This window comes from Podarcis tiliguerta, assembly GCF_965153285.1.
Source record: "Podarcis tiliguerta genome assembly, chromosome: 2".
NCBI lineage: Eukaryota > Metazoa > Chordata > Lepidosauria > Squamata > Lacertidae > Podarcis > Podarcis tiliguerta.
Window position 1 is genome coordinate 88,503,639 of NC_139535.1, and position 20,986 is coordinate 88,524,624.

Here is a 20,986-nt window from a genome sequence, read left to right on the forward strand (position 1 = left end):
CCCCCCCCCCCCAACTCTGCCGCTCGTGAATAATTCATCGCGCTCACCGCTACCCGCCTAGCCAATCGGGAATCAGCAAACCTCTGCCTGCATTCTTTTCACTTTGCATCCGGCCAATAGCAATCGGCGCGCGAGAGGAGGGGGGGATCCAGATCAAAGTAGGCTAATTCCAGTATGACTATCTTGGCTTCTTAAGACGCCGTGGTCACGCCCCATATCCGCCGAGTTCTGGACGCACCTATCTTGCTTTTTTCCGGTGGAGGAGAGACGGTGTGCAAGCAGGGGTACAAAGGGCATGAGCAAAGATAGGATTCTGGGTGCTGCTTTCCTGGTGCTAGATCGTAAATAAGGCTGCTCCCTTGATTCAGAGCAAGTAGGAGCTCCTGCGAAGAACAAAAACTCGAACGTGGCGCTTCTCCAGATTGCATTTCCTCCAGTCTTGACTGCGTTTTCTTGTGCTCTGGAGCAGGTGAAGGAGAGACAAGAGCGGATGGATTCGTATTCCGATCAGGAAAGAGATACCGGTCGCAAAAAAATAATAAACAGCAGCTCAGTGCACACAGTAATTAGAACAGGACCGTACTACTGTTGTTGGACGGGATACCACTGGTAACTTGTATTTCGAATTAAAATTCTCAGCCTAGTCGTTGCCTCTTCCTTTAGGGAGATCCCTCCCGAAGCTATATAATAAAGATTACCACCGTTAATTAGAGGTCTTGTTCTTACTAATATTCACGACAGTTCTGACTCTTGATCGTGGCCAAATGTCTTTTGTTTCCTCTTATCTCTCTTTTCCACACACGATACTTGTGATAACTTCTAAAGGTGTCGCCCTGTTAACTGTTGCAGCAAGAACAGCAATCTGTGCCGCAATTGACGCCACAATACTGTATCATCTCCGAGTAGTCTTTAAGCTGCCACAAGGCTGTTTATAATATTTCTCATGGTAGTAGAGTTTATACTGCTTGCTGTGTGTGGTGGCAGGATCTGATCAAGCGATAAAACAAGCCACATCTTCTGCTTGTTTACGTTAAGAGCAATCATATTGAACAGTAGTATATTAAACTTGCGTCAGAGAATATCATGCTGTAGATTAAAGGTACTGTGTTCACAATTATGCTTGGAAGGGAGTCCTTTAAGAGGATCTGACCAGTTTCTTGCTATTGTTTCTGAAGGGGAAGCACTGACATGACAATTATTTCAATATATGCTTCTCTCAGTAAGCATGGATGGAGCAGAAATAACAAACTGCATTGATTCAAATGACACATGTGCCACAGTTGTATGCAGGCTGCTGATAGAGCCTGAACATGTTACTCCCTTTTTAAATGAGCACACATAAATGCATATTTGCAAGGCTAAATACGGTAGTAGTACTGTTAGGGCAGGATTTGGGGGCAGAGTTTTAAGGCCCCATTCAACAAAATAAGCAGGAGAGTCCCCACATACACAAACAGGGGTTATCTTGCCACATTTTGAAGTAAATTAAAACACATGCCCCCTCAGAAACCCCCTTCCAGAGAGTACCAGTGCTACCTTACATCTAAAGCAATAGTCACCAGCCTCTTGGGGTCTCTGAGTCACATTCAACCTGAGTAAAGTGTCATGGACCTCCCCTCCCCCCGCATTAACCAAGCACACACTGCAACCTGTTCTATTGGCTACAATAAAATGCTTCTTTCAAGGCTAATTTGAATGGGTGAAAGGGAAGGAGACCCCTGCAAGAAGGCCACTGTGGGCATATTACTATTATGGTGGTTCTGGTCCTACATAGAATCATAGAGTTGGAAGAGACCACAAGGGCCATCAAGTCCAACCCCCTGCCAAGCAGGAAACACCATCAGAGCACTCCTGACATATGGTTGTCAAGCCTCTGCTTAAAGACCTCCAAAGAAGGAGACTCCACCACACTCCTTGGCAGCTACAGATGCAATATTGGCCATCCCTAATCAAAAGATGGGCTGCGTAAGAGCATTAAGTCCAGAGACTAAAATTGCCTAACTGCCCCAAAAGTAAATCACAAGGTTGCAAGTTTTGGAAAAGGAAGGCGTGATCTAAAGCAAAATCTAGCAGTTGTGAAAGTTATCTTTTTTATTTGTAGTTGATAGTCTTTCAGCCCACAATAAAACACTCAACTTTCAAATATTATTCACCATTAAAACAAACAAACAAGAAACCCAAAAGCCACGCTGCAGCAATCAAATTACTTTTGTTCATTGTTCTGTATTGCCCAAGCCAACTGGCTTATGATTGAGTTACGATGCCACAAATCAGAGGCTGGAGGCTGCTCTGTGCATCAGCAAAACTAGGGCTAAACAGCAGAAAAAGAAAACAACAACAAGTGAACAGATTTAGTTTCAGCTGAATGACAAAGATTGTGAATTCAGCCTCAGGGGATTTTCTGTAGCTTTCATCTTGGTTTTCCCCCTCCAGCAAACAACTCTGGTACTGTGAAGCCTGGCTATAAGGAAGGCTGAAACTGAGTCACCTTGCCACACTCACCTTTTTGTGACACTGTTCAGATAACAACACATTATTAAGCAGCAAGTAACTGGAAGCTCCAGAATTGCTACTTATTTTTTTCGCTATTCTTTTCCTGGTTTCATCAGAATTTTGGTCCATATATCCCTGAAGGCAAGCAAATGTCATTCTGTCACCAAAACAAGGGAGATTAGCATTTGGGTTGGTAAGACACAATGATGTTAGTGGCTCCTGCTAGACTGGTTGCAAAAAATGGCAGTCCTTCTGGCATATTTTAAGGTAGATGGTTTTGTATTTTCGTACTGTACTGTCGGGAAATCATTCCCTGATAAGCCAAGTATAATGGGTGGCTTTCAGACAGGGATAAAATAATGAAAATGGACTGGATGAGTGGCAGAAATGTAGTGCTTATTGTCTCCCAACAATTTTGTATAAAACTCTCTGCTGGCATGAAAAAAACATAAGTTTGGGACATGGTTTGACAACTTTGCACATGTGTGGAGAAGTAGACCATTAGAGGTAGCTGGAGTGCTATTATCCATCAGTTACCTAATGGAAACAAAACTGCTATGATTTTGTGATGTACTATCCTGGAGCCCAGGGAAGGGATTGACTAGTTTCCCCATTATGGTCTGCAGATTTCAGAAAGCCACCTTTGATAATTGTGAACTGCAACACAGCATCATAGTCAAAAGTTCTCATTTCTTTCCACAAGTTCTCCCTCTGTAGTGGTTTGGTACCAGATCAGGAAATTCTTTGGTCCCTCAGAAAGTCAAGCCAGAAAAATCTCCCATGAATTCACTTCTTGAATACTTCTAAATGAACAAGGTTAGGTCTGGGCTGTAAAGCATTTTGTGTGGGGGAGTCCTGGAAGACCTGCTTCCTGCCTTGCAGGCCTTTCTCCACCTGGCCTGGGAGGCAAAGGCCCTGGAATTGACTCCAGCTACAAAAGATGAGGCTGCCAAAGAAGCCAGAGACCATTTTGGCCAGGCATAGGCAAACTCGGCCCTCCAGATATTTTGGGACTACAACTCCCATCATCCCTAGCTAACAGGACCAGTGGTCAGGGATGATGGGAGTTGTAGTCCCAAAACATCTGAAGGGCCGAGTTTGCCTATGCCTGATCTTGGCTGTCTCTTAGGGCGGTCCCAGGTCTTCGACCCTAAGCTTCCACATCATGAACCGCCTTTTGCAGGTTTGGCAGCAACAGCAGCAGATATGTTCTATTCTTAAGAGAATATTTTATTCTCTTGTTAACTATTCTGTTTTAAATCTGCATTTTATATTGAATTCCTTTAGAAATGTTTTCTTTTGAAATGTTTTAAGATTTTTTTTGTTAACTTTGCTGCATTAAATGTACATACCATTGTTGATTTCCTTTGTAATGTATTCTTTTGAAATGTTTACAGTAACATTTTAGTTGCTTGTTCATTATGTTCAAAGGTATAATTTACATTTGACTTTCTTCAGTAATGCTGTATTCTGGATTGTTTTATTTGCGGTTTTAGTGTGTTGCAAACCACTTTGAGATTTTTTCTTAAACATATAAAGTAGTATAGAAATGAAATGAATAATAATAATAACGATGCGCAGAACATATCTAGAGGCTCTCTAGCCCAGTCTTCTATAGGAAATCAGGGTGTTCCGCCCTCTGACAGCTCAACCCGCATAATCCAGACAGGGTAATAGCCACATACCAGCCATGTCAGAAGAGCTACTCCAGAAAGAACTCGTTTTCAGCCAGCCATCCAAATTGGGTGGAACAAATACACTTTATGAGAACAGAGGGCAAGGCTTGCTGCTTAATGTTGACATCATATAAACATGATGGTATTTGGGTTGGGTTGGGATTACGGGTTTTCTGTTATAGCATACACCATGTCTCCCCTTATACGGTCTCTGTCTCCCCTTATATTGAAGCACTAGGACAGCTCTGATCATAGACCTAGTGTCTCTTCTTTCAGGTAACTATGACTGGGTAGGCAAAGCTGCTAAATGCCCAACAATTTTCAGTTGTTTCTCTCTGTCTTGGGCACAAAAGAAATGCAGTGCATTCTGGGAGATCATTTGGGAATCCACTTGTTAGCAAATGCTGGCAGTAGTAAACTGCAAACTACTGCCAAGTAAGAAAGCCCTGAAGTATTTGACCAGAATGCATTAACTGCTGTCAATCATATTTTGCCTAAGAGAAATGCACTCTATGAAAGCACCCTAAAAGGACCACAAGACACTGTATTAATGTAAACCCAATTGTTATTTTATTGCTTTAGCCTCCACACTTGGCAAAAAAACCCCAACCTTCATAAACAAAACTACCTCTAAAATTTTTTAGGAAAAAACACACAGGCCCTTTATTTTTGATAACTGCTTTCTGGCTTCAACAACTGTAGCAAGTTCATAGGCAAAAAAGAGGCAGAAATTTGGTATCTGGAGAAGAAGAAAAAAAACTCCATAGCAGCAAGGGTTATAAATAAACTTTGTAATACAGACAGTTAATTCTCAACAGGGAATATCAATTTGCATCCTGGAGAGAAGCTGTAAAGCAGAAGTATGGCAGCCCAGTAATAATGACTCCAGCTCTGAATAATTAAAGGTTCACTAACTTTATGGAAATAACACACACACACAAACTGGTGGTGTCTTTTTCCATGGACTCTCTGCAAAATCTCCGTGTTCTGTAGTTTCCTTTCCTCTGAAAGATCATTGCTGTTGAAGACGGTGAGGAAAGCACTTGAAGAATCATCTATCTGCCCAACCACAGAAGACTATTCTCAGGTTTTCACTGGCTGTTCTGTGACTAGAAAGAACATCATGCAATAAACACAGGGAAAGACAATACGGTCCTCCAGATGTTAGATTACAATTCCCATCAGCCAGAGCCTGCAAGGTCAATGGTCAGGGATGATGGGAGTTGCAGTCCAACAACATTGGCTATCCCTGCAATAATGGCTTGCTCCGCGTCACTTGCTGAATCACCGATACTGAATGTTGGTTTCTAGAGTTTATGTTTGCCAAGGCTTCCAGATGGTGCAAGCAACATTATTTATCATGGAAACACTTCCCTGGCATCAAATAACTAGCAAATCATTCCAGATTGGCAGAGCCACTATGCCATGTCCAGGCAAAAACGAAACAAAACACATTTGTGCGTTTCTGTCCAGAAATGTTTGTTTTGTTTGAACTACTCTTTGCTTTTATGAAATGGGCAGGCTCTTGCTGCATGAAAATTGCATCTACTGGCGACACAAGGTAGCTAGCTATTAAATTCTATATAGTCCCGAGTAATATTTTGTATAAAACACACACCAGTTCCAAAGATGTTTCCCGATGTGACAGCAGGAACATCAGGGATGAACGTCCACAGGCAGCTTGAATTCCTTGAAAGAGTAGAAAGAGATGTCTCCATTGTCTACTAGTGCAAAGACCACTGTGACATCTCCACTTTGGCAAGCAAGCTGCTTCACTGCCCTCAGGGATGGGATCGGCTCATCAAACCTATGAGAGAGAGAGAGAGAGAGAGAGAGAGAGAGAGATGCTTATCTTTCTCAACAGCAAACTTGCTTGATTTTCTGAAAAAAGACATCCTGGATAATCTAACTTGGAGCAGGTTGGGAAACTGGTATTCCTGTGATCTAGCTGTCTGGTGACATATGTAAATTCCTGGGAATCTAGTCTTCAATGTGGGGAAAGGAATTTAAAGTCCTCATGATTAGGGACAGAATTTTGTTAACCATGCAAGTAAGTATTGGCTAAAGCAGTGGTTTTCAACCAGTGTGCCTTGGCAGTCAGGGCCGTCTTAAGCATATCCGGAGCCGTAGTGCAAAGCTCCCTCCGGTGTCCCCCCTTTCCCAGAGTTTTTTTAGGGAGGACGGTGCTGCCGGCGGGGCTGGAGGAGGCGGGCAGTGGCTGGAGGGCGGCTCCTCCAGCGGGGAAGAGGCAGAGGCTGGACATGGCGCCTCCCGGCTCAGCTGGCTGCTTCATGCCGCGGTGGCCATGGCAGACAGAGGCTCCAGGCATGGTGCTGATTCGGCGTGGCATGGCGAAGGTGGCGAGCTGATGTCGGGAGGCGCTGCATCCAGCCTCTGCCTCTTCCCTGGTGCCCTCCAGAACTTGCCACCCCGTGCCACTAGCCTCTATGAGTAAGATGCCCCTGATGGCAGTGCAGGTATGCGCTCTGCTGCTGGGGGCTGGCCAGGGGGTGCTGGTTGCCAGGAGCTGAGGCGGCCTCGGAGTAAACAAGCAAGTGGGTGAGGAAGCCCAGTCAGTCAGTTTGCCAGCCCTTGCTGATGGGAATGGACAGGTAGGTCACAGGCCCCTGTGGGGCAGTGTGAAGAGGCACCTCTCTTTCGGGCAGAGGGGGCAGCTCGGAAACCAGGGGCGGCAGCAGCGGCTGCTCAGAAGAAGAAGAAGGAGAAGAAGAAGAGTTTGGATTTGATATCCCACTTTATCACCACCCGAAGGAGTCTCAAAGCGGCTAACATTCTCCTTTCCCTTCCTCCCCCACAACAAACACTCTGTGAGGTGAGTGAGGCTGAGAGACTTCAGAGAAGTGTGACTACCCCAAGGTCACTCAGCAGCTGCATGTGGAGGAGCAGAGACGCGAACCCGGTTCACCAGATTACTAGTCTACTGCTCTTAACCACTACACCACACTGGCTCTCAGAGGACTCCCAAGGAGAGGGGAGAGGAGAGGAGCCTAAAGGAACACTCCACAAGGGAGGGTGTTCGATAAAGGGTGAGGGGTTGCCAGCTCTGCAGTCAAGGGGTGTCATAACTGGGCTCCTGAACCCCACAGGGGTGCCACAGAAAGAATGTAGTTGGTCAAGGGAGCCGTGGACTCAAAGAGATCGAAAACCTCTGGGCTAAAATATCGGCCACAGAACCAGAAAGTATAGAGGGGGCTAGGGAATTCAGCAGCTGGGATTCAGAGTCCTCACATGGTCTCCACAACCAGGTTCCTGCCCCAAATCAAAGAGCACTACTAACAAGACAGTCCTTGTGTGTCTCTTGGGTTGGTGGAAGACTCTCTTATACCTACACCCACTCACACCCACACCTGGACTGCAGCAGGAAGCTACCCAGCTGGCATGATCTCCTCTCTAAAGGCGGGCATCCTTGGTGACAGACTGCGGAAGAGTTCCACTTTCTCAGCATGTACATTGCTTTTAAGGACTTCAAACCGTTCAACTACAGTCCTCTAAAAATCCATTGTTAATGCAACCCATTAGAGCTAAAACTCCCACTTTTTTGAAGGAAGGCTTAGGCTCTCTCCATAACAAAACTGTAAGCTAAATTCTTTAGCAGATTAGAATATGTAGCTGTGCTGGTCAATAAACTGATGAGTGCCTAGTACCTCCGAACACACATCCGGGCGTAAGGCTTCCCAGGGTCATTCTTCTTGAAGCTGGAAGCCACATCTGCTTGATACACATCAAAATCAATCTTCATATCCCTGGTATCGTTCTGCAGTCTGTTGAGGAGGTTAGTTATCAGTACAAAGCTTGAAAGGTCTCCTGTACCCACAGAGAAGTACCAGAGGAGGGAAAAACAGGAAAGCACATCTTTAGCTACAGCATATTTTGGCAGGATCTAGAGTGGAATTAAGGGAAGGGGACCCATAACTTCTTAACGTGTTAAAAGAGTTGGCTGGGAGAGGGCGTTGAGACTGGGCATCATAATGAGGCCAGGGAACTCAGCAGGATATCAAAGACACACTCTGGTCTTCCAGTTTCTGATACTTTTAACACAGCCATGGCCAAACCTGGCCCTCCAGCTGTTTTGGGACTAAAACTCCCATCATCCCTAGCTAACAGGACCAGTGGTCAGGGATGATGGGAACTGCAGTCCCAAAACAGCTGAAGGACCAAGTTTGGCCATGCCTGCTTTAACAGATATCCAGATTAATTCCACAGCTAGGTAAGTTAGACATTAGTTTTTAAACAGACAGCAGTGTTTCCCCGGGGCTCCGAAATCCACCTCCCCAACCACCACACCAGATTTCATTTGCATGCTCTCAATTAACAGCAAACAAGCCTCTAACTTAATTTATGCAGTCGTTACACAACCCAGAATTACAAAGCTTCCATATTAGATAAGGAACCACAGGCTCTGGATTTCAGTATTCCAAGCATTGCCACTGCCTGAAACTCATGAGCGAGAGCATCTCACAGAGGATGTTCTCTATTGACAAGGATGAATGGCAAGCAGATAAATCTGAACTGAACTTGCAACTGATATCCTCCCATTTCTATGACTGGAAGAAGCAGGGACATTCAGGTACACACTGCGCTTTGCCCATGATGATTAGTTGGTTTGGATGTTAGTCCTTTGGTAAGCACGTGTCTGGCACATAATTTAAAACAACATTCAAAGTTCATGAGCTGCCACAGAATCACACAACTGGAGAGCTGGAAGGGACCCCGAGGATCATCTAGTCCAACCCCCTGCAATGCAGGAATGGGCAGCTGTCCCATACAGGGATCAAACCTGCAACCTTGGTGTTATCAGTACCATGCTCTAACCCATGGGTAGGCAAACTAAGGCCTGGGGGCCGGATCTGGCCCAATCGTCTTCTAAATCCAGCCTGTGGACGGCTCAGGAATCAGCGTGTTTTTACATGAGTAGAATGTGTCCTTTTATTTAAAATCCATCTCTGGGTTATTAGTGGGGCCTGCCTGGTGTTTTTACATGAGTAGAATGTGTGTAGTAGTAGTAGTAGTAATAATAATAATAATAATAATAACAAATTTATATAATAATAATTATATAATATATAATTTAATAATTAAATATAATTATTAATTATTATTATATATAATATATAATTTAATAATGATAATTTATACCCCGCCCATCTGGCTGAATTTCCCCAGCCACTCTGGGCACCTCCCAATTCAGTGTTAAAAACAATACAGCATTAAATATTTAAAAATTCCCTAAACATACATCTCTGGGTGGGGCATAGGCATTCATTCACCACCCCCCAAAAAATATATAATCCAGCCCCCCACAAAGTCTGAGGGACAGTGGATCGGCCCCCTGCTGAAAAAGTTAGCTGACCCCTGCGAGTCTAACCAACTGAGCTATGTTTCAATTTAAAATCAGGAGTGAGATATTTTAAAGTCAGTATACAAAGTGTAGAATAGCTGCTAACACCTAGAACCACTGAAGTGAGATTAAAAAGCATTTGGCCAGCTTTCTAGTTTTGATACTTACAGAGATGCCTTATCCAGGATATGGGAGGGCTGGAACACACTGATCTGTTGGAGCACACTCGCTAGTGGGGGGAACACAAGAGAGGTCTGGATTAGGGGCATGCATTCTTCAAAGATCTTATCTGCCCTGATTAGGCATTCTCATCATTCTGACCACCGCACCCTCCACTCCAACAAAGCTATATGCACCTTCCTCTCCTTCTGCCCAGAGGATCTGTGAATGAGAATAGTTGTATGCAAAGAGAATGAAGTCTATGCAGCAATAAAATGCAAATTTGGTAAATAGAAAGAGGGTGGGCGAGCATGTCCTGATTTTCTCAAAGTACAAGAAGGTTTTCTAATTGAAGTAGCCGGGCAGGAAGGGATGCCAGGAAACCGGGAATTATGTTCAGACGTGGTGGGGGTATAAATATGTACTTTTTTGGGGGGCAAAGGGTGATTAAGGAGATAACAGAAATCACTGAGTTAAAGCTGACCGAAAGTCCAGAGGTAGCATTATTAGCAATTTACGATGGGGGGGAAGGTTCACAGGCTATGAAGGACTTGCTCACAAATTTATTGACAGCTGCACAAATTATGATAGCTAGGAAGTGGAAGGGGCAAGCAGAATATAAAATGGAAGAATGGTATAAAGAGGTGTGGGATATAGCTATTAGTGATAAATTAACAACTGCCATTAAGGTAAGACGGGGAATATGCAGGAGCAATGATTTTGAGGAGATATGGAAGGTGTTTGTAGAATTTGTACTGTTAAAATGGAAAGGGGTCAAACCATCACAAGAGGTGTTGAAATTTTGGGAGGTTGGATAGTTACAATGGAATGGTCTCGGTGGTGGGGTGCACATTTTTATTCTTAGTAATTTATGATGATAATAATAATAATAATAATAATAATAATAATAATAATAATAATAATAATTTTTAAAAAATAAGTAGCTGGGCAGTGGGGGAAGGCACAGAAAAAGATGTGGTGAAGAAGAAGAGGAGTTTGAATTTGATATCCCGCTTTATCACTACCCGAAGGAGTCTCAAAGCGGCTAACATTCTCCTTTCCCTTCCTCCCCCACAACAACACTCTGAGATGAGTGAGGCTGAGAGACTTCAAAGAAGTGTGACTGGCCCAAGGTCACCCAGCAGCTGCATGTGGAGGAGCGGGGAAGCGAACCCGGTTCACCAGATTACGAGTCCACCGCTCTTAACCACTACACGACAATATAAAGGGGGAAATGACAAACTGGGTTACCAAGCTAGCAGACACTCTGCCCCAATGGTTCTTGCCACCAACTGCATCACATCTCTGGAGGCATCAGCTTGAAAGGTGCATGCAATGGACAGTTTCTTGGCCTGGTCCTTGGCCTGTTTGGGAATGTCATCCCTCTGAAGGAGTTGCTCCATCCAGAGGACTGATGTAAGAACTGCCCTTGAGGAGCCTCTGGGGAAACCTGAATTCTAGCCCGTCACCCTACTGCAAAAGGGAACAAAGCCTTTTTTCAACAATACCTGTTGACAGTTCTTGGTCTGGCTTCACAAGCGGGGTGACTGCCTGCTCCCAGAGGTGCGCAGGGTGGTTCCGTTCCTTCCACCGCCTCCTCTCTTTCAGAAGCGCCTTATACTCTTGCCAAGTGGAGCAAAGCCGGACTTCTCTATCTTCGTTGACGCTGCTTTTGTACCTGCTCTCCCACTTCAACTGTTCCCGCTCCTTGCGGGTCAACCTCTCGTGCTTCTGGTTGAGCTTCCTGCGCCAACGGGTCGCATCAACCTCCCGGGCTGTTATGTTCTCCGGAAGGAGCCTCTTATCAGGCTCTGCCAGGAGGGTCTGCGGGCAATCGGCACCCATGTTGGGGAAAGTAATAGTGGTGTAATCCCAGCGGGAAGGACCGACGTTGCTGAGGTCCCCACGAAAGGTCTTGCTGGACCTCTTCTTGTCATCTTGAGCACGAGCTGGAGCTTCTCTTGGGACGCTACAAGATGGGGCTGGCTCCACAACTGCAGTTTTAGGATCTGAAGCATTCGCGCTTTCCTTGGAAGAATCATCGGACGTTGGGTGCTTGGAGCTCTCGTGATACCTCCTGGTCTTTTGGGGCGACTCTCTGCACTCCTGAGACTTCTCTGATGCTTTGGGTTTCTTGTCTTGTGACAACCTAACCAAAGGGAAAAGAGAAATAAATGAATAATAATAATAATAAACCGGAGATGCCAGGAATTGAACCTGGTGGCGATATTATTATTATTATTATTATTATTATTATTATTATTATTAAAATGTATATACCACCCTACATCTGAAGGTCTCAGGGTGGTTCACAAGATTAAAAAAAGGATAGAAGCATAAAATTAACAGCTAAAACAAAAACAAAACAAAAATGCCCCTCCCACAAACACATTTAAAAGGCCATAGAATATTAATCAGCTAAAGGCCTGGTTGAAGAGGAATGTTTTCTTTTTCTTTAATTAGTTAAAAAAAATTTTTTCCCAAATTATTACAAATCAAACCAAATTACCGTATTTTCCCATCTATAAGACATCCCTATGTATAAGACGCCCCCTATTTTGGGGGACTAAGATTTAAGAAAATGAGGAGAGATGTATACACAGGAAAATAAGGTATTTAATTTAATACAATTTCTTAAAATCAGGTTTCCCACTCCTGTTGCAAACATATGGTGATCATTTCCTCCCATAGCCGCATCATCTCTTGTTTAATGTCCAGTCATCATCCTTCACTATTCGTTAGTCCATTCTTGCAGCTGACCTTTCCCCCCCTTACAAACAGTGCCTCGACTAGACCTAATGGTCAGGGGTCCCTTTACCTTTATCTACCCTTTGGGAATGGGTGCAAAACCTGTGGGCTTCCAGATGATGTTGGGATACGAAGCTCCCATCTGCCGCAGCCAGCATGGCCACTGATTAGTGATGATAGGAGCTGGAGCCCAGCAACCTCTGCAGGGCACCAAATTGGCTACCCCTATATTGTGGCAAGTGGCAAACATTAAAATTGCTGGGGGGACGGGACAGAAACAGAACTGATACATTTCACAGTATGCAGTAACATGCCCACCTAGGGCTAGCCAGTCAAGAGCACCACTCCCAGCATCTGTATGGTTTTACCGAGGGCTGGAGCTCCTCCGCCTCTTGCTGTGACTTCTCTCTGTGCCCTGGCAGTGGCTATCCAGATTCAGCTGCCTCTCATATGGCGTTGGAACAGTGCTGTGGAGTTAAAAGGGGAATCAGAAGATGGTATTAAACTCTGAGCAGGTTGGCTAAGATTTACAAGACAGAATCAGGTAAGTGCTGGAAGTGTAAAGAGGTGGAGGGAACATTCTTTCACATGTGGTGGACATGTAAAAAGGTAAAAGAGGATTAGGAAATGATCTATGATGAACTGGGGGAAAAAAATGTTTAAAATTACTTCCCCCCCAAAACCAGAGTCCTTTCTGCTGGGGATAACCCAGACTGAAATCCCCAGGTGTCAGAAAAGGTTATTCATGTATGCAACAACTGCAGCCCGTGTTTCGTTAGCCCCAAAATGGAAAGTGAGTGAGGTTCCGATTGGCAACGCAAGTTGACAGAATATGCACAGCTTGCAGATTTAACATATTGAATAAGAGAGCAAGGAAAACGTACGTTTAAAGAAGATTGGAAAACGTTTATTGAGTATATGGAAAATAAGTGTGTACAGCTGAAAACGCTGGCAACATTAAGATAAATTCAACAGTGTTAATAATTCTTGATGGATGTAATAGTGGGAAATTTATTTGAATGGTTATTGTAAAATATGCAGGGATGCAAGATATGTAAAATGAACCATGGAAGGAGAAGGAGGAAGTCATTGGATATTTTAAAGTTTGTAAAATGTTTATTTGAAATTGTAAAACAGAAAATTTAATAAAAAATATTATATAAAAAGGGGGGATCAGAGAACAGAAACCAGGACGTGCCATTCACTCTTAGCTGCAAAAGCCTTTTTAGCAACGGAGAAATAGCGATAGGAAACGTCCCTTCCTCCTGGTTATCAGCTCTTCACCTGACTAATCCACAGACTCATTTGAAATCGAAGGAAGAAGTGGGAGGTAAAATCCATATACAGGTCTCATTACTGACCCAAAGTATGGCAAGGCATGCATTAACCTTGGGAGGTTGGGGTGTCAAAAAGGAGGGAGTGCGAGACAGACAGAAGGAACCAACATGCAATGCTAAGGGGGTGCCTAAAGGAAAACCTTGAGAAGGGTGTTCTAAGGGAGGGAGAAAGACCACCATCAAACAATTACCTGGGACGGAATCTCAGAACGATGTAACCCAGTCTTTTCAAGTGGCTGAATACCTTAAAACAGGGATGAAAATGAAGTCTGACTTTTGTGTCCTTTCAGGATCATACAACAAAATTTGGATCAACATTACCCATGACGGAAAGCCATTCTGCTCAGCTGCTGCTATTGCCTCTCCAGCAGAGGTGTGTAGGGGTAGAGGGGTGTGTGTGTGTGTGTGGCAGCACCAACAGTTTGAAACTCCCTACCTATTGAGATAAAGCAGGCACCTTCACCCCTTTCTGCACCTGCTAAAAACATTCTTGTTTAGACAAGCCTACCCAGATGCTTAGAAAGTTGAGGTAATTTTAATCGGTTTTAGTATTTTAACTTTAGTATGTTTTGAAGTTGGGTTGTAATTTTGCTTGATTTTATCACCTTATCTTTTTGTTAACTGCTTTGAGGTGTTGTTGTTGTTTTTACAATCAAGCGGTGTATAAATTTTAGGAAATAAAATAGTAACAATAAAAATCTGTATCAGATCTATGTCGCCAAAGGCACATTTATCATATAAGCTTTTTCAAAACACATTACAGAACAAAAACACTATTTGCAGAGTGATCGTGACTCATTTTGCTTTGCATGTTAATGCTTTGTCACCCCAAAGCACTCATTACTATTATTATTATTATTATTAACAAGGAGAGTAGCTCACAGCCTGTGCTGCAGCACCTGGTAAGATGCCAGAGAGACTTGCACTTCTCTTCCAAGCATAATCACAGGCACCATTCACCTTTGTAGAGAATGCCACAAATCAGCTGAAGAGCCCTTAAGCCAACATATACCGTCAGACTCACAGATCTTAACTTCCCATTATGGAAAAGAAAAAGAGGAGGTGTATACTCAGTTGGTTAGACCATGGTGCTGATAACACCAAGGTTGCAGGTTCGATCCCTGTCTGGACCAGCTGCATATTCCTGCATCGCAGGGGGTTGGACTAGATGATCCTCAGGGTCCCTTCCAACTCAACAGTGCTATGATTCTGCGACTTTCACTCTCTCTCTCTCTCTCTCTCTCTCACACACACACACACAGACTTTTATAAAAAGTAAGTAAAAAAAGAAAAGGGCTATAGAGCTATCAGATACCTCAGCAGATTATTGTTTATGCTTTCATAGAATATTGAAGCATGAAAAATATTTTAAGTCTCCTATGTTACTTAACAGAAAGCCCAAAACACTGGTAGTATACTGACACACATCCTTCGCTGCCAGAGTAAATGCATCTGCTAAGTATATTGTGGTAACCAATTTGGCACAGGGCTGTTTGCTCTGAACCTCCACGTAACTCCCAGTCCCCAGGGAATGAGAGAAACTCCTTCTATCACTCAGAAACTAAATACTTCGCCAACACAGGTTGATACGTCTCCAAATGTGGTTCTGTGCTTGCTGTAGAACTCTCGCCATTTTCATTCATTCCGATTCAGTGCCGTACGTGTGAGCTTGGGCTTTGTTGGCTTTTCCACGAGATTGAATACCTGCAGCCAAACCCAAATCCTGAGACGTACCTGGTACTTCAGCAGGCTCACTGTCTTCTGGGATAGCAGATTCTCATAGGCTTCCTGAACTGACATAGGCAGGCCTCTGTAGAACAGCTGAATAGATCCCTAGAAGACAGGAGAATAACATTTAGGAATTAAAGCCTGCATAAAAACTCTGTGGGGACCATATTCTGTGGACTCAGGAGCCAGCCAGCCCATTTTAACTCAGAAGTACACTGCTTTTTTCTTTAACCTTCCCTCTTGGGGATTTAGGGCAACAGTATGTATTGAGGTGGAGAATAGAGGGTGTGTCCCACTTGGGCTGAATAGGATCCTTAACATCTATTGCAAGAAGGTTTTGGGGACCTGGTCCAATCCCGACACATGCACCCAGGTGCTTACAGATCCATATGCACAGGTACACACTGCCAACACTTTACAAAGAACAAGGGCAGCTTTCCCCAACCTTAGGTATTCAGATGTTGTTGGGATGACAACCTCCTTCATCCCTGACCACTGACCATGCTGGCTAGGAGTGATGAGAGTTGGGAGTCCAACTGGGGAAGGTGACACTAGTGTAACAGAGTCTGCTCTCAGTCTGTGACAAGAAGAGGCAACCAGGCAACGGAAGCAGCAGCAAACAATGGAGCAAACTGTAGCAAGGGTATATTGACCCCTTCTCTTAAAGGTAAAGGTACCCCTGCCCGTACAGGCCATTCTTGACAGACTCTAGGGTTGTGCGCCCATCTCACTCAAGAAGCCAGGGGCCAGCGCTGTCCGGAGACACTTCCGGGTCACATGGCCAGCGTGACATCGCTGCTCTGGCGAGCCAGAGCTGCACACGGAACGCCGTTTACCTTCCCGCTAGTAAGCGGTCCCTATTTATCTACTTGCACCCAGGGGTGCTTTCGAACTGCTAGGTTGGCAGGCGCTGGGACCGAACGACGGGAGCGCACCCCGCCGCGGGGATTCGAACCGCCGACCTTTCGATCGGCAAGCCCTAGGCGCTGAGGCTTTGACCCACAGCGCCACCCGCATCCCAAGCACCCCTTCTCTTAGAGCACCATAAAAACACAAAGGGGCAATGCCAGCTATTTTCTAAGCACACGGTATCATCCTCTCCTTACGTCAGCTAGGGTGGAATACAGCATTAATACAAGGCATGGTATGTTACATCAATTCCTCTTAGCAGTGCACAATTACCCCTGTGCACATTCTGCACTCTCCCTCCCACTCTGTCCCCATCCCACTCCTGTGCTCCACAAATAAATGTGCATATTTGCAAACGATCATCATTTATTCCGCAACAGGTGGCTTCATAGAGCTTGAGACCTTTCTGCGAGGTGCTGCAGGACAAATGAGGAGGGGAAGGCAGTTGCCCGTGCAAAGTCCCACTCGGCACTTGACAAAAACATGGAATCAAAATTTCTTAAGCCTGCAAGCCCGGTCTACTCACACATTCCAGGAGATACAGGGCTTCTTCTGGATGCAAGCATTGCTTTCCGTGCTCTGCAAAACCCATAGTATGCCAGAATTTTCCCTGGCAAGGAAAGAAAATGTCAGTTGTTAGGATTAGTTCTAGACAGATACACAAGCCTTCAAAATGGTTTTCTGCAAGGTAAGGCATGCCCAGAAAGGCTGGATCCTTTAAGGAAAATATTCCAGACTCTCTTCTGTACTTTGTGATGTAGTCATATCCTCTCCATCAGGCTTCTGGCTATACATAAGAGGAGAACCTGGTCTGTTGCCATGTGGCATGAATTGCAGGTGAGGCTTGAGGATGTGTCACCTTCTACCTTTTGTGAATCTACTGTTTGAGAAGATTACAGTGGGGCACAATCTACCTTCCAAATCTCTATTTAAGGATACCCATAGCTTCCCCATCTAGATCTCTGCACGGCGTTCTTGTAGCTATACAGCTCTATATGACTTACTCAGGCTACCTATCCATGCCCCATGCTTTAATTACAGTGGCTGTCTTCCTGCCTTATCTTCTGCTTACAGGCATAGGCAAACTCAGCCCTCCGGATGTTTTGGGACTACAATTCCTATCATCCCTGTCCACTGGTCCTGTTAGCTAAGGATGATGGGAGTTGTAGTCCCGAAACATCTGGAGGGCCGAGTTTGCCTATGCCTGGCTTAGAATGCCACAGGGAAGCAAGATGTGGATGAAACTGGGAGGAACTGGGGGTGAAGCATGTAGATTTCATGAAGCCACCCGCCACCCCCTCATCATCTAAGCGCTGCACTGGCCAGCCCCATCAGAGAAGCTGCTCTCCAAGGAGAGTAAAGTAAAGGTAAAGGGACCCCTGACCATTAGGTCCAGTCGTGGCCGACTCTGGGGTGGTGGCACTCATCTCGCTTTATTGGCCGAGGGAGCCGGAGTACAGCTTCCAAGTCATGTGGCCAGCATGACTAAGCCGCTTCTGGCGAACCAGAGCAGCGCACGGAAACACTGTTTACCTGCCCGCCTATTTATCTACTTGCACTTTGAAGTGCTTTCGAACTGCTAGGTTGGCAGGAGCTGGGACCAAGCAACAGGAGCTCACCCCGTCGCGGGGATTCGAACCGCCGACCTTCTGATAGGTGAGTCCTAGGCTCTGTGGTTTAACCCACAGCGCCACCTGCATCCCCCAAGGAGAGTAGCAGGTTCTAAAACCAATCCAGCCCTTTGCCATGGCTGCTGCCAAGCTGAACACTGCAAAAGCAGTTTGCACACTGAGCTGTGCTAGAAATAAAAGCCATACCAGGCAAGGCCTAGACCCCAATACAAACTCCACTCTGTGTGGTGGGGTTTTTTTTATTATTTGAAGCCAGGCTCTGTAGGGACACTACGTAATTAAAAAGGAGAGAAACAACAGCATAAAGATGAACAGTGTGACTTACAGCAGGGGTTTTCAGCTCGACAATACCTTCCTGGGGCTTCCACTCAGCTGCCACCAGACTTCCCCTACAAAAGAAGTTGAAATAAAATTATATCCTGTTACCTTAACTGAAAAGGGGTTAAGAAACCATTTTAGTCTTAGCTGGAAGCACAACCTTTTGAAAAAAGATCAGGGGGCAACTCTTGTCATGTAAAATCCTTATGTAAAAACTGCTTCTTCTATATCCAGCTTCAAATTGCCTTGCATAGAAAGCAAGCACTGCGAATCTACATTTTTAACACATTCAGTTATTTCACTGTATGCATGCTTCCATCTCTCAATCTGCAAAATAGGGCTGACAGTGCTCATCAGTCACAGAGGCATCACTATACTTCCCTATAGTGGCCTGGCAAATGATGTTTGAAGCTTCTTTACCCTCTAAGTCAGGCCAGCAGTCTAAACAGTTTGAGACCAGCAATCTGTCAGGCTGTCTCTGCCTCCTTGGACCTGCACACCCATACAAAGCTCATCATTCAATGCTTGTTCCATGTCCTTCAGACTTATCATTGCCTGGGGTATGGGACAGAACATTTTCCGCTGCAGTAACCCTGGCTCTGAAACAACCTCCCTAGACGGGTTTGTGTAGCTCATTCTCTTGTGATTTTAGGCTTACATACATGCATGCACAATGTGGTTTAATCTCTCCTTGATGTCTGAAAGCTTTTTTTAAAATGACAGTTTTAATTGTTGCTTGTTATTATTCTATATTATTGCAGTATTACACTACGTACAACCGCTCCACACGCTCTTCCTCCAAAAGCTGCCAGTGTTCTTCCCGGCACTGCCGCAGCCTCTCCTCTTGCTCTTGCGATCCATCGGGGAGGAAATCCTTCTGGCCATGTGAGCGCTGAGGGACCTTGTGATCACGTGTGCGAGCAGACAGCAGCTCTGCTGGGCTGTAAGCAAAATTAAAGAAGGGCAACCACTCAAAAACCCAGTGCTATCAACACAAAAGGGCCTTGCAGCATCGGGACAGGGCTCCTCTGGTCTAGCATCCTGTTTCCCCACAGTGGCCAGTTATGGGAAAACCACAGAGAATAATACAAGGGCAATCTGGAGCCCTCCAGATGTTTTGGACTACAACTCCCATCCAGCCGTCCAAAACATCTGGAGGGCTCCAGGTTGATAAAGGCCGGGTCTACTGGATAATCTCTATCCACTCGCCTACACTCTCAATTTACTCCATACGATTAATGAGGCAGGACTTATCTTTGCAGGAGCCACACTGATTCAGCGAGACTTGTGACTTCTATATGTTTGCTAACTGCAAAAGTGCTTTCTGACAGTTTACCTGAAGTTATGCTAACTAGTCTGCAATTTCTCAGGTCCCTTTTTAAAGAATTGTCAAACCTCAGACCTAGGGGACAAGTTACATATTTTTGTCAGGAGATCTCCCATTTTCTGGAATAACCTTCTAAGATGCCAGCCATACAAAATTAGTAGAGCCAGTCCACTCAGCACTGCACAAAATCACTAAAAAAAAGAGAGTCACAACTAAAAAAAATTAAACCCTGGGAAACCGGAAAGGTGTTTCCCTATGCAATTCCAAAAGGCTGAAGCCAACGTAAAATATGAGCCCTTCCCACATCTGAATAACTTTCAGGCGGATGTACCAGTAAAGGCTTAGGAATTCGCTTCCTGCCACCACGATACGCCTTGTTTACTTTCTGCAGCGGAGCTCCTTCTTAAAAAGGGAGCGCCCAGAATACGGGATCCAGAACGGACGGACCAAGAGGAGGACAGGGCGGAGCCCCTTGCTCCCGCAGCTAAAGTTGCGTGCATTCACGTGTTGCTGTTTTCATATCCTCGGCTTATAACTCTCCACTACCCGCGTTCTCCTGGCTGCAGCCTCGCACTTCCGCCTCCGCCCGAGCCGCAGGCCGCCGCGCCCACGTGGCCGTTCACCCCGGGGGAAGAGGGAGCCCCGACCGGGCGCTGGGCGACCCCTTTAAGCTCGCTCGCATCCCCCGCCACGCACCTGGCCCGGGTTACCTGAGCAAACGGCGACCCTCAGCAAGACGTAGCTCAGCATCCATGGATTCCATTCGCTCCGCCCACTTGGGCCCTCCGACTCTTCCCTGCTCTCCTTCCCTGGGTCCTAGCGCCGGAAATGTTTCTAGCGAAGCAACGACGCTTCTCCTCCGGCTCTCCAAACTGGCGTGGAAAGCGAAGCAACGACGCTCACACAAGACTGCGGGCGCGCGCATATACGCACACGCAACATCTTTTGGGTGGGGAGGGGGCAGGTGCATTTTCAACAGGAAACCGTCAAGGGTCCAGATCTGGATCGGGATGCTGTGCAGGAACGTTGTTTTTTTCAAAATAATAATAATAATAATAAATTTTATTTATACCCCGCCCTCCCCTGCCAAGGCCGGGCTCAGGTCAGCTAACAACCAATAATAAAAACAAGTTGAATAAATACAACTTAAAAACAAGATTAAAATACAACATTAAAACATTAAAATGCAGCCTCATCACAGGAGGAGAAAGGAAAAAAGAAAAAAGAAAAAAGAAAGAGGGGTATTAAAAACTAATAAAATAAAACCTACATATAGCAACAGTGTTTTGTGTTGTGTATGG

At 45.2% G+C, this 20,986-nt stretch overlaps 1 protein-coding gene across 2 annotated transcripts; it reads right to left on the reverse strand.

The window, feature by feature from the left end:
- Positions 1 to 4,716: 4,716 nt before the first annotated feature.
- Positions 4,717 to 20,611, reverse strand: TSEN54 (tRNA splicing endonuclease subunit 54). Of its 2 annotated transcripts, XM_083429916.1 has the most exons (12): positions 20,396 to 20,611; positions 19,135 to 19,299; positions 18,366 to 18,429; positions 16,936 to 17,019; positions 15,507 to 15,605; positions 13,964 to 14,016; positions 12,804 to 12,902; positions 11,196 to 11,836; positions 9,697 to 9,757; positions 7,835 to 7,951; positions 5,788 to 5,976; positions 4,717 to 5,278 (listed from the first exon to the last, which is right to left on the reverse strand). In XM_083429916.1, exons 1-11 carry the CDS (start codon positions 20,608 to 20,610, stop codon positions 5,826 to 5,828), a joined length of 1,749 nt encoding a protein of 582 aa, XP_083286042.1. In that variant the 5' UTR covers position 20,611; the 3' UTR covers positions 4,717 to 5,278; positions 5,788 to 5,825. The 2 variants fall into 2 exon arrangements, with proteins under 2 accessions (XP_083286042.1, XP_083286041.1); XM_083429915.1 differs by having other exon boundaries at positions 4,717 to 5,976.
- Positions 20,612 to 20,986: the final 375 nt, after the last annotated feature.